Source organism: Trachemys scripta, chromosome 20 (genome assembly GCF_013100865.1).
Source record: "Trachemys scripta elegans isolate TJP31775 chromosome 20, CAS_Tse_1.0, whole genome shotgun sequence".
Classification (NCBI taxonomy): Eukaryota; Metazoa; Chordata; order Testudines; family Emydidae; genus Trachemys; species Trachemys scripta.
Window position 1 is genome coordinate 6,488,355 of NC_048317.1, and position 12,750 is coordinate 6,501,104.

The following is a 12,750-nucleotide window of genomic DNA, read 5'->3' on the forward strand; positions in this document are numbered from 1 at the left end:
ATATTGGATGTGGCCAACAATGATAAATAGGTTGAGAACCATTGCCCTAAAGGTATTCTCTGGGCATATCTGGCAAGTAAAGGCACAGGTACCAGAGGTGAAGTGATTAATTTGGTTTACTGTTTAAACTAAGACTTTCACTCAAAGGAGACAAGGGCTTGGCGAGAGGCAGAAAATATTTATATTCCTAAATTATAATGATGCTAAACTAAAATTCCACACAAAAAGGAATTCCCACATTACACCCATTTAGTTCAAAGAGGGTTGTGCCAAAACACAGAATGGATTTACAGCTGAATACAGACCCTTTTATATTCCTCCAGCCCTTTAAGAAAAGCGCATCCACCTATCATACGAATCACTACAACCAGGAGCAGATTCTTGTAACTTATTAACCCGAGCATCAAATATATCTTGTAATAAGGTAACTGCACTGTTAGAAATATTCTGCACTGCCACAATACTTTGTGTGACATAATTACACTAACAAATCAAAATGCAAGGGGTGAAGGCCATGTGTCTGGAGTGAAGACTTTACCCTATTTGCGTGACAACTGAATTGACAGATTACTGCAAAGCTTCGGCCACTGGAATTAAGTTACGGCTTCCCAGCTTCGTTCCGTCCTTTGTATACACTGGAAATTCTCCACGACATTATTTAATCTGTCCAAGTAGCAGCACTGCTTTATCTTTTTAGGATTAAGGTCTAATCTATTTATAGCGAGCCAAGGCTGTGTGTGCTAGGACAACGCTGCTGCTCATCTGCTACCTGGGCCATAGTTATAAATAAAACCAAAATCCCCTACACATCAGTCAGTGTAAAAGTAAGGTCTTTCCTGCTAATGGCAGAAATGCTACCAACAAAGGTGGGACATTACAGGGACACCACATTGCCCTGTGGTAACTGCTTTCCTACGGATGATCCAATAAAGGAAACAACTTTGTTTTTGTACTGCATGCTGATAAGACAGCCAGTGTCTGCCTTTATTCACAAAGTGCCTGGTTCTGCAAATCCCACTCACTTTGCATAGTCCTTATAACCCAGTAGTCACACTGAGCTCAGTGGGACTCCTGGCCTGAGTACTACTCATTGTGAGTAAGGGCTGCACAATTGGACCCCAAACCCAGTTTTATTCACATTTCCTCTGAACAGCCCGTACAGCCAGAGAGCAAGCTGGGTTCTCGGCCACCTCGTGTATCATCAACAGGATCAATTTCGATTGCAGAATCTTCAATATTGGAGAGAAACTGAGAGGCAGAAGGAACCCAGCTTGATTTTCAGAATCTAAGCTGAGATTCCATCCATTAGAAAAATCACCTCTTAACTTGTAAACTGAGCAAATTTGCTTTGGAACCAAGAGACTGAGAAGAAAAGCCCTCAGTGACCTGACAGTCACTTTTCGTGCATAATGCCACTTGAACAGTTTCATAACATTTGATGACCTTCCTCAGCATTAGCATACTGCTAGAAGTAGAGTGATCAGTTCACACTATAAAGGTCCTGCCCTTCAGGAGGGGGATGTTAATTCCTCTTGAAGTTCCTTCCCCAGGAACACTGCTAGCAGATTCCCCTTAATTTAAAGGGGTAGCAGGACTGAAGGGGCAGAAGGCTGCTTGAACAACACACCAGTGTGTTAGTTGCAGGAGTTACATAACAGCTCTAGACACAAGTCTCAGTCTGGTAGTCACTGTACCAGCAAAGCCAGTCACTGGGTGCGCGTGGGCTATGCAAGTTTCTCTATGTAACTTTGGTTAATGCACCTCAGCCATGACCTGTAATAAGATCTGCTGTTCGAGTACTAGGCATCTTTTTAGCATAGACTGTATCATGCCGAACTGTTTAGAAGCTAAGGGCTGTGGACAAATGCCCACCAAATTCATTTTCACTTGGCCTGCACCAGAATTTAAATCCCCAGGAGGGAAAAGACAAGGGCTGAACTGGAACCAAATAAAGTGTGGCACTCTTCCAAACTCCATCCATAACCTGAGTTCTGTCCCAGTCTAATGTCCATATGTAGATTGCGCAGATCTTAATAATTTGATCCGCTCTCTTATTTCTTGGATATGCTGATCAATGTGAACTAGTTAAGAATCTTGACATTTAGAATATCATTATTATGCTTCAGGTTCAATACCTCCTTGAGAAGACATGGGGCAGTTCTCATCTCTCACACCTATTGTTTCATGATGTCTGCACACTCAGAACAATACCACTGAATTGATTTACATTCAGTTCACATTCTAAAGGTTTATTTTTCAACCATAAGGGCTAGAGACTTAATTACTTTCTTAATTACTTGAATTTTGTGAAGGTCAGCTTCCAAGAAAAAGTAATGGCTAGTCAAGCTGCCATAAACTGGCCCAATTCAACCCCTGGGAAAAGCTAATGCTTCACCATCTGTATTATCTTGCCTCCATAAGAGAGGCAAGACCCACAGCTAGACCCTTTCTGTATCAGCTGTCCTTGTGAAGAGGGAACTGTCATATGAAAGAAACTCCTCTAGGCACATTTCCACTTCAGAAAGCTTAGGGTGATCCGGCACCGCACACAATACAAAGAGGAACATGAACATACACAGCTAACAATAGTGAGAATAATAGGACTCAGTTTCTAGGCCACCTGTCCTTGGTTTCAGTGTTTAACAACTTACGTGAGTTCAAAGGCTTTTGCCAAAGCACATGTGCTGCATATGGTTTCAGGAGCTGCTTCATTTCTTTTTTATATAGTGTTGGGTGGTAATCGCTGTCTTCAATTTCCTGGTGTTGCATCAATCATAATAAAGATTAAAGGAAGAGAGAGGAAAAATGGGATGAAAAGAGAATGGAATATGGAAGAACTCATGCAGACAACCAACCTTGCTAGCACAAAATTTAATGACACCATATACCAAATACCCAGCTGCAGATCGCTTTGGGAATGGAATTAGTCACTGCTTTCAAGTCTTACACTGCTCAGACATTTACTTATAATATCTTGAGAGTTTGTGTTTAGATTCAGGCTATTACTGCTTGTTTTACTGCTTCTCTGCTACTGAAAATAATTTCTACTTCCCATTAATACCTCTCAAATATCTGAACAGTGGAATAATATCCTCATTTTATAGACACCTGTCCACTATCAAGACCAGTTCAAGCAGACCTGCGATTGCATGTGTAGCAATTCAATTGGGTTCCCTGGCAGCAAGACCCAAGATTCAATGTAAAATCATCTCCTCTCTCCTCCACCTGCTCCTGAGGCTGCAATTAGGGGAAATTCCACAGTCCACCAGAAACTGGACAAAAATCACCACCTCATTTCACACAGGCCACTGAACATCCAAGAGATGGTATCAGTTTTGGTTTACTAGGGACCTTGGGCAGATTCAGGCTGGGTCTACACTACCCGCCTGAATCGGCGGGTAGAAATTGACCTCTCGGGGATCGATTTATCACGTCCCGTCGGGACGCGACAATCGATCCCCGAATCGACGCTCTTACTCCACCAGCGGAGGTGGGAGTAAGCGCCGTCGACGGGAAGCCGCAGAGGTCGATTTTGCTGCCGTCCCTACAGCGGGGTAAGTCGGCTGCGATACGTCGAATTCAGCTACGCTATGACGTAGCTGAATTTGCATATCTTAAATCGACACCCCCCTGTAGTGTAGATGTAGCCTCAGACTAATGATCTTGCGATAAAGGCCTATAGCCCATTACCAGTCCTCTATCCCTTTAAATTTCCCTCTTGAAAATCACAGTAATCCCACCCTTCTTGCCGCTCCGCATTTTCTTTTCCACTGGGTTATGTCAGGATGGCACATGGAGAGATGAAATACCTGAGTAACCTGAAAATCATCATATATGTCTTCTGATAAATCTTCCAATTCCTCCACTCTCCGCATCTTACATGGCTTACAAGCCTTGCTGCTGGAGACTCCCAGGACCGGCCTAGACATTTTCTGAACGAGGAAAACATTGCCAGTGACAAAGACATTTCCAAAACAGAGTGTGAGCTTTAAATTGAAGTAACAGAAACATTCTCCATCTCCTAGTCCTCCATGCCCCTGTTGCAACCACAAGGATCTATCCAATTTTCCTACTCCATCATTACTTCACTGAATTGTGATCACTATTCTTTAGGTTAGAGGAGCAACTGCTAAACAATACAAGGCTTCTCTCCCTTCAGAACCTAGGCACATTGCTGTCACAGCACTGAGCGCAGCAGGGGCTGGGAACTGCCCAGGTGTCCCACATAATAACTCAGGGCACAAATTGCCACAGGATAATTTTGAGATCAAGAATTTAGTAAGAAATTAGTAAGATTGAAGAGGAGACTAGATGTTTATATGGATAATAAAAATATCCAGGGTTATAACAGTTAATGCAACAAAAGAATTTGGCTAGGGGAATAAACCTCATGTGTCATAGTTTAAATTAGGGCTGTCAATTAATGCAGTTAACTCACAGGATTAACCCAAAAAAATTAATCGCGATTAAATAAATATATTGCAATAAACCACAGTTTTAATCGCACTGTTAAACAACAGAATACCAATTAAAATTTATTAAATATTTTGGATGTTTTTCTACATTTTCATATATATAGTATTCTGTGTTGTAATTGAAATCAAAGTGCATATTATTTTGTATTACAAATATTTGCACTGTAAAAATTATAAACAAAAGAAATAGTATTTTTCAATTCACCTCATACAAGTACTGTAGTGCAATCTCTTTGTCCTGAAAGTGCAACTTACAAATGTAGATTTTTGTTGTTGTTACATAACTGCATCTCAAAACCAAAACAATGTAAAACTTCAGAGGCTACAAGTCCACTCAGTCCTGCTTCTTGTTCAGCCAATCTTAACTCATAATCAGTCTCTTTCCTTCATCCTCACTTCAACAATGGCTTCCCAACATCAGTCTCTCACTTGGGGGTGGGGGGGGGGTAATGACCATCTCCTCTCCCTAGTGATCCTTGGCTAACTGGCAAGAGGCTGCTTATGCAAGAGAAAATTAACTACTACTATTCCTCTCTGGAAAGGCTTTTCCCTAGCACATACTGGAGATTACAAATAGACTCCCAACTCTTTCTCTCCTGAGATTATCTGCAGGGGTACCAATGTGGTGTCAATTTTTGTCATGTGGACTTGTCTGCTAGGAAATATAGAATTACCATCAACTTTTGCCACACAAGTCAATAACAACACTCAGGAAATTAATGACTTCTGGTCACTAACAACCTGGTCTGAATTCAAGCCATTGCTAGAGGCGAAATATCTCATTACTGATCCCTGCTTGGTCCTGCTTTGAGCAGGGGGTTGGACTAGATGACCTCCTGAGGTCTCTTCCAACCCTAATCTTCTATGATTCTAGGATTCCTTTGGCTATCTATACTTCACTTTCAAGTTTCCTTCTAAAAAAAATCACAATCTTGCCTAATTGCTGCTTTCCATTTCACTGGGCTACTTTATCATGATGTGGGGTGAGGTAAAATACCTTAGGGGTCCGGCAACAAACACACGTCTCATCATCTGAAGAATCCTCCAATTCTACCAGTCTCTGCAGCCTCCTTGGCTTACAGGCCTTGCTGGGGACTCCAAGGAGTCCAACTACTGGCCCAGACATTTTCTGGAGGAGAAAGCAAAACATTTTAAAACAGAAAAAATAGCTGTAAAATAAGTCCTTGAGAGAACCTTCCTTCTGCCCCCAATAGGACCTCTACATTCCTTCTGGAACCTCAAGGCATCCATCCAGTTTTCCAACTTTGACATACTCCTGGATTGTCACTACCCTTTTAGCCAACAAGTGCGGGACAGTATTCCCTGACAAAGCAGCTCTTGAACTGGCCAGAGTGGTGGTTGTTGAACTGCAAGAATATCTTGATCTCTTCAGGACCTGAGCATGATGCATCCACAACACTCCCAGCTCCTGACAGTGCAAGGGTGTAAGCAACAAGTCTCCCAAACATCAGTATAGTTCACACACAACTAGATACTAAGCCAGTTGAAGGGCACCTTTTTAACCCAACTGGACAAAGGAAATGATCAGTGATAACTAGTCTACATGGTCTTCCCTTCCCCACAGTCATATCCTCTCTGATGCTTTCTACACAATTAGATCACTGGATAGAGAATTCCAATGCAGGAAAGAAAACTGCCCTATCCTTTGCCCAAACGAAGTTGCATTGTTCTATTTCCCCAAAGATAGGTCAGGTCTTCCTTAATCCTGCCAGAAATGACCATTGACAAACCTAGTAGCAGCATAAACAAGAGAAGTGGGCACAACGGGTTAGTTGCTGCTGTATCTATTTATTCCTTGACTGATTAGCAAAGGTTTCTGCAGACTGAGAAGAACTATTCCCCTCATTCCACTCTTCCCCTCATCTTCAAAAGGGAAAGGTAGAAGGATTCACCTCCCACAGATTGCCTGCTGGTGATTTCGATTCAATTCCCGTCTGCATCTACCAAGCTAATGTGATGGCTATGGAACTGCAACCTGAGGACAATGGGGGACAAAAAAGAATTTGGGAGGTCCAAATTCCCACTTAAAATTAGGCCTAAAGACTCACTCTTCACCATCGTCTTCTATGCCTAACTGAGGAACATAACACAAAGGAGAAAAAAAAAACAGAAGAAAGGAAAGCATAAAACATACGTAATACACAATTTGTACACCATGTGACTGATGAACCAAAGGGCCCTCTTCCTCCTTGGACAGAAAAAGAACAGAGATTATAATCCAGTATTTTAATCTACTCTAATGTGTTGTTAGTTGTCTCATCCTATAAACCAATCTCTTGCTGAATACTTAAATAATATTTCAGCCATAAAACTTTAGACTCAAAATCACACAGCCCAGCTCAGATGAGAGGTGCTGTGGGTAATAAAGGATATTCTAGATCATAGCAAAAGCAATCGAGAAAGAGGTTCACTAAGATGTATCTTTCAGCAAAGAGATTGAGGGGGTTGTTTTCTATATGTGCCATTACAGTATAAAACGTTTCATCAAAGCTGTGTGCAGTTTTTCGACAATATGGAACCCACTGTATTTCAAGCGCATTGACACCTATTGGGGTAGGAAGAACCAATCTATTGTAGAGTCTTCTGCTACATTGTTGGCCCAATCACCTTTGTCTTGCTCCAGGAGAGCATTTGTGCCTTTAATCTAAATTGGTATTCCCTGGACCTCTTTTCTCTGCTAACCCCCGAACAAGTCCCGGCATGACAGAGCCACGAATATGTCCCTTGCTTTTAACTTCTTAACCTTGCCAGACCTCTTTTTAATCCTACCACGCATACTGAAATAGTCCCTTTCATGTTGGTGTTTGCACACTTATCCCTGTACACTGTCATGTCACACTGGCTGCTATAGGAATGGGTTGTTTTGGGGAGGCAAGAGTTATCAGATTTCTTATTAATCCAAAGCCTGAATGAAGTTCATTTCCCCCCAAACTGATGCAAAGTGCCATGAAGCTGTCTCTGATCCTGCTGAAGCTAACATAACATTTGCAGACTGGCCACGCAAGCGGTCTCAAAGCAGCATTTCTGCTTGTCCTGCACTAAGGCCACATCTACACTACGGGACTACAACAGGTTTAATTCTAGGATTCCTTTTGCCATCTATGCTAGGGGGGTTACAGCAGCATAGACACAGACTACAGCGACAGAAGGGATTTTTCCATTGCTGTAGAAACTCCACCGCCCCAGGCATCAGTCAACCCAGCTGCATCGACATTGAGTAGGTTGGCATAGCTACAGATTTTTCACACCCCTGAGCAGCGTAGCTATGTTGACTTAAGTTTTAAGTATAGACCCGGCATAAGTTAGGGATGTGTTTGAATTTCTATTAATTACCTACACTCTAGGGCAGTGTTTCTCAACCTATTTCATACCAGAGACTGGCTTGCTGCCTTCCTAAACTGTGTCTAGGAGATCGCAGGGATCAGCAGTTGAGAAACACTGCCCTAGGGCACAGCCTAGGGCAGTGGTTCTCAAAGCCGGTCCGCCGCTTGTTCGGCGAAAGCCCCTGGTGGGCCAGGCCAGTTTGTTTACCTGCCGCGTCTGCAGGTTCGGCCGATCGCGGCTCCCACTGGCCACGGTTTGCCGCTTCAGTCCAATGGGGGCTGCGGGAAGCAGCGTGGGCCAAGGGATGTGCTGGCTGCCGCTTCCCACTGCCCCCATTGGCCTGCAATTCCTTAAAGATCCTCAGTCTGCAAAGTGTTCCCAGGTGCCCGAATAATCCTGCTGGACTGACTAATATTACTGGTAAAAAGTCTTCCTGAAAGTCTAGAATTAAATCCTTTTCTATTTGGATTCATCACTAAATAGCTATATGATATTTCTTCCCTTCCTAATTGCTTAACTGGATTGTTCCAGTTTCCTAAACTTTGCAACAGGTGTTATTACCTCTCTACTTTTTTCCTTCTGTACCTTGGGAGCCATGTTGGATAGAGGGCAAGAACCTGACTGTAACCTCTTTGCCCTTGAGCCTTCGTCTTCCACATTAGAGAGATTTATGGTAGAACTCTTATACTCTTTTTCCACAAGAGACAGCCTAGAGAAAATGCCCTCCTCAATCATATCTGAAAGATCTGGAGTGTCCATTTGAGTAAATGACCCTTCTCCTTGAGTTTCTTCAGAGTTATGGTGAATCTTTGTATCCATACTATTTGATCCTCTTGAAGTGACTGCTTCTTCAGGACTTTTGATCTCTTTCTTTTCTGTGTTGTTCAATTTCTCATTTTCCAACAGTGCCTTACTGTTTTGGATTTTTATGATTCTATTTTGTTTTTTAACATTGTTTTTATCTAAAACATCATGTAAAGATACTTGGAATAGGTCAGAAAAACTGGCCTTCGTCTCATTTTGCATTTTTATTGACTGTGTTTCAATATCTAAGCTTATTAAAGAATCTTCACATTTTTCTTTTAACTCATCCCTGAGGCCTTTCAAGACTACGTAACAGGGTTTAATTAGAATTGTTCTGCTTCCCCTCTCGTCATTGTCACAATTTTGTTTAGGACTTTCAGAAGGCCCACCAGACACAATCATCTTTTCTCTAAAATAGGTTTCCTTTGCTTTTATTTCTCTGACATAAGGGCTTCTGCTGTAAGATGAACCCTCTCCAGATACTCTGACTTCACTTTCTGATGACACCTTGTTCTGGTTAACCACATTCAGAGTAACTGCTGACTGTTCACTCTGCTCTTCATTTGAAACACGGTCACTGGCATGTGTTTCTCCCACTCTCTTGCCTGTAACCTGCTCATTGCAAGCTGGGAGGTGAAAGCTGTGACATGAAACAAGAAAAAGCTTTAATTTTGTGAGGGCAACTCAGGAATACTAGTGCTACGATCAAAGTTAACAGTTAAAGAGACGCAGTCCAACCCTCATCACCATTGTATCTTAAAGGGGTGGTGGAAGTTCCCAAGTCACCATAGGGTCTACAAGACTTATCTAACTTTAGTGCAGTGGTTCCCAAACTTTTCAGCATCATGCCCCCTTTTTAATTTTCGAGAAACCCTTACATCCCCCACCTCTCCTTTACCATCATCCATCCCCCTCTGGTCCCTGTCACCTGACCGCCCCCTCCCGGGACCCCCCCCCGCCCAGGACTCCACTTCCTATCCAACCTGCCCGCTCCTCATCCCCTGACCTCCCCCTCCCAGGACCTCACCTCCTATCCAACCCCCCCGCTCCGTTTCCTGACTGCCCCAACCCCTATCCACACACCCACCCCCTAACAGGCCCCCAAGAACTCCCATGCCTATCCAACCCCCCCTTCTCCCTGTCTCCTGACTGCCCCCCCCGGAACTCCTGCCCCATATCCAACTCCCCACCCCCCCGCTCCCTGCCCCCTTACCAGGCCGCTGTGATCTCTCTTTCAATACTGTAAATTACTGATAGCAGAACTGTTGCATGATAAAATGGAGATTAGGTATCCTAAAGAAATTAATACCACATGGTTTCATGGTTCTTATGCTATTTGTATTATCCCCCCTTTTGGGTCTGTATCTCATACTGTGTCCCACATTTAATCTTAGCAGGTTAAAAAGTATACTGATTGTATTGCTGCCGTGAAAGGATGTAGTGGAAGTCCTGTGACAAGTGCGACAGTGTTGACATGAGTTTTACAGGGTCAGCAGAAGCATGTGAAAAGATGTAACATACATTTCTAAGGCTAGGTCTTCACTCAAAATGCTGTAGTACTTCAGTGTAGACATTCACTATAGGGATAGGAGGGATTCACCCATCACTGTAGTTAACCCACCAGGTGGTAGCTAGGTCAATGGAAGAATTCTTCTGTTGACCTTGCACTGTCTACACAAGGGGCTAGGCGAGCTTAAAAACTTCACTCGGGGCTGTGGATTTTCATACCCATGAGCAATGTAGCTGGGTTAGACTAACTTTTTAGTATAGAATTAGCCTAAGGTACTGAGACACTCAAAACACACAAAGTATGTCCCTATTGGCTGATATTCACAAAAACAAGCAGTGCATTACTGGACTTGTTGCCATATAAAGAGCCATGTGCTACCTGATTCCAGGCACATACAGCTCCGTCATATCACTGGAAATTAAATGGGGATGTGGTGTATGGCCCTAAATGAGCACTTAGCGCTTCATGAGGATAAATAATTAATTGAATTTATAAATGCTAGTATTAATTATTCATTATAAGTTTTATTTCCCATCCTGATTGATTAATCATTTAAAAATAAAGTACTAAACAGTCAGTTGCCCCCAGCATGGAATTCAGTAGCCATGGGCTTGGGCCTTCTCTCAGAGCCCCATTTTCCATGGCAGTTCCCTCAGAGTTCATCAGTTCACCTATGCTCTGGTGCCCTGCCCCATTCCACAGTCACAGGACCCCAGGGCAACACACTACTCCACTCCAAAGAGTTATTGCGAAGGCCAAGACTATAACAGGGTTCAAAAAATAACTAGATAAGTTCATGGAGGACAGGTCCATCAATGGCTATTAGCCAGGATGGGCAGGGATGGTGTCCCTAGTCTCTGTTTGCCAGAAGCTGGGAATGGGTGACAGGGGATGGATCACTTGATGATTCCCTGTTCTGTTCATTCCCTCTGGGGCACCTGGCATTGGCCACTATCGGAAGACAGGATACTGGGCTAGATGGGCCTTTGGTCTGACGAGGGTGACCATATTTCCCCAAGGGAAAACGGGACACCGTGTGGGACTAGCCTGAGCCCTCCCCCCACCCCGCGCCTGCAGGGCTGGCCCAAGCAGCTCGCCTGAGCCCTGCCCCACTTCCCGTGCGAGGCTGGGGCTGGCCTCACCACTCACCCGAGCTCTGCCTCCCCCCCTGCTCGGGGCTGGCATTGCCGCTCGCCCCTCTTCATGTTCTTCCACACCTCACTTTTTTTGACAAAAGTGGGCATTTGTCCTGTTTGCTCTTGCCAGCTCACCAAGATGTCAAGAGCAAATGGAACAAATGCCCACTTTTGCCAAAAAAGTCGGGACAGCCGGGACAGGGCTTAAAAAGGGGACTGTCCCAGCAAAAACGAAAGTATGGTCACCCAGGGTCTGACCCAGTATGGCCGTTCTTATGTTCTTAAAGACAGGCTCATCACAGGGTTTCATACTACTATGTAGTCAAGGGGTAGCTGTGTTAGTCTGTATCTGTAAAAAGCGACAAAGAGTCCTGTGGCACCTTATAGACTAACAGACGTATTGGAGCATAAACTTTCATGCGTCTGACGAAGTGGGTATTCACCCATGAAAGCTTATGCTCCAATACTAAGCCCCCAGTTCGAACTAAGATACGCAACTTCAGCTACGTGAATAACGTAGCTGAAGTCGAAGTATCTTAGTTCGAACTTGAAGGCACTTACCGCGGGTCCACACGCAGCAGGCAGGCTCCCCCGTCGACTCCGCCTACTCCTCTCGAGGAGCAGGATTACCTGCGTCAACGGCAAGCACTTCCGGGATCGATTTATCATGTCTAGACAAGACGTGATAAATCGATCCCAGAAGATCGATTGTTTGCTGCCGAACCAGCGGGTAAGTATAGATGTACCCTTAGTCTATAAGGTGCCACAGGACTCTCTGTCGCTTTATACTACTATGTAAAAGCTCTTTCCCTCATTCCCACACCACTTAAAAATGGCAGCTATAAATAACAGGAAGTGCAGATAAGACTCCATAGACCCTGTTCAACCTGCCCCTTTCAGGTGCTCGCAGGATAAAAAGAACAGCAGCTCTGGCTCCATACCAGCCCCAAACATGTGACAACTGAGCTTCAGAACAGGCAGGAACTTCAGACAGGAACAAGGCAAACTTCACACCCTGCATGAGACCGTAAAGGGAATCCTCTTCCCCAAGGGCTCACTATGATTCCATGTGCCATAAACTGCCCTGTGCCTATCATCTACAAAGGGGTCTGGTTTGAGAGTTGTAGATCTGGCACAGTGGGACACAGAAATGGGGTCTGACAAGTACTGGTAGAAACTGGTTTGGGGTTTGTCACTGTGTGCGATGGTTTTGGCAACTGGGAAGTCTGGGTGGTCAGCCTCTCAGGTGGATTCAGTAGGGTGTGGCAAATGGAAGGGGAGTTTAGTTAGGGAGAAAGAAGAACAGGAGTACTTGTGGCACCTTAGAGACTAACAAATTTATTAGAGCATAAGCTTTCGTGGACTACAGCCCACTTCTTCGGATGCATATAGAATGGAACATATAATGAGGAGATATATATACACACATACAGAGAGCATAAACAGGTGGGAGTTGTCTTACCAACTCTGAGAGGCCAAT

At 44.0% G+C, this 12,750-nt stretch overlaps 1 protein-coding gene across 3 annotated transcripts in view; it reads right to left on the bottom strand.

The window, feature by feature from the left end:
• The window catches only part of SPOCD1 (SPOC domain containing 1), a 36,314-nt gene that overhangs the window by 16,517 nt on the left and 7,047 nt on the right, over positions 1–12,750 (bottom strand). For 2 of the 3 annotated variants that reach the window (XM_034754336.1, XM_034754335.1), the window contains exons 3-7: positions 8,382–9,264; positions 6,631–6,684; positions 5,473–5,604; positions 3,810–3,932; positions 2,652–2,757 (exon numbers count right to left, since the gene is read on the bottom strand). In XM_034754336.1, coding sequence (XP_034610227.1) covers positions 2,652–2,757; positions 3,810–3,932; positions 5,473–5,604; positions 6,631–6,684; positions 8,382–9,264 — 1,298 coding nt within the window. The remainder of the gene's footprint in view (positions 1–2,651; positions 2,758–3,809; positions 3,933–5,472; positions 5,605–6,630; positions 6,685–8,381; positions 9,265–12,750) is intronic. The other variant, XM_034754337.1, reaches the window with a different exon arrangement.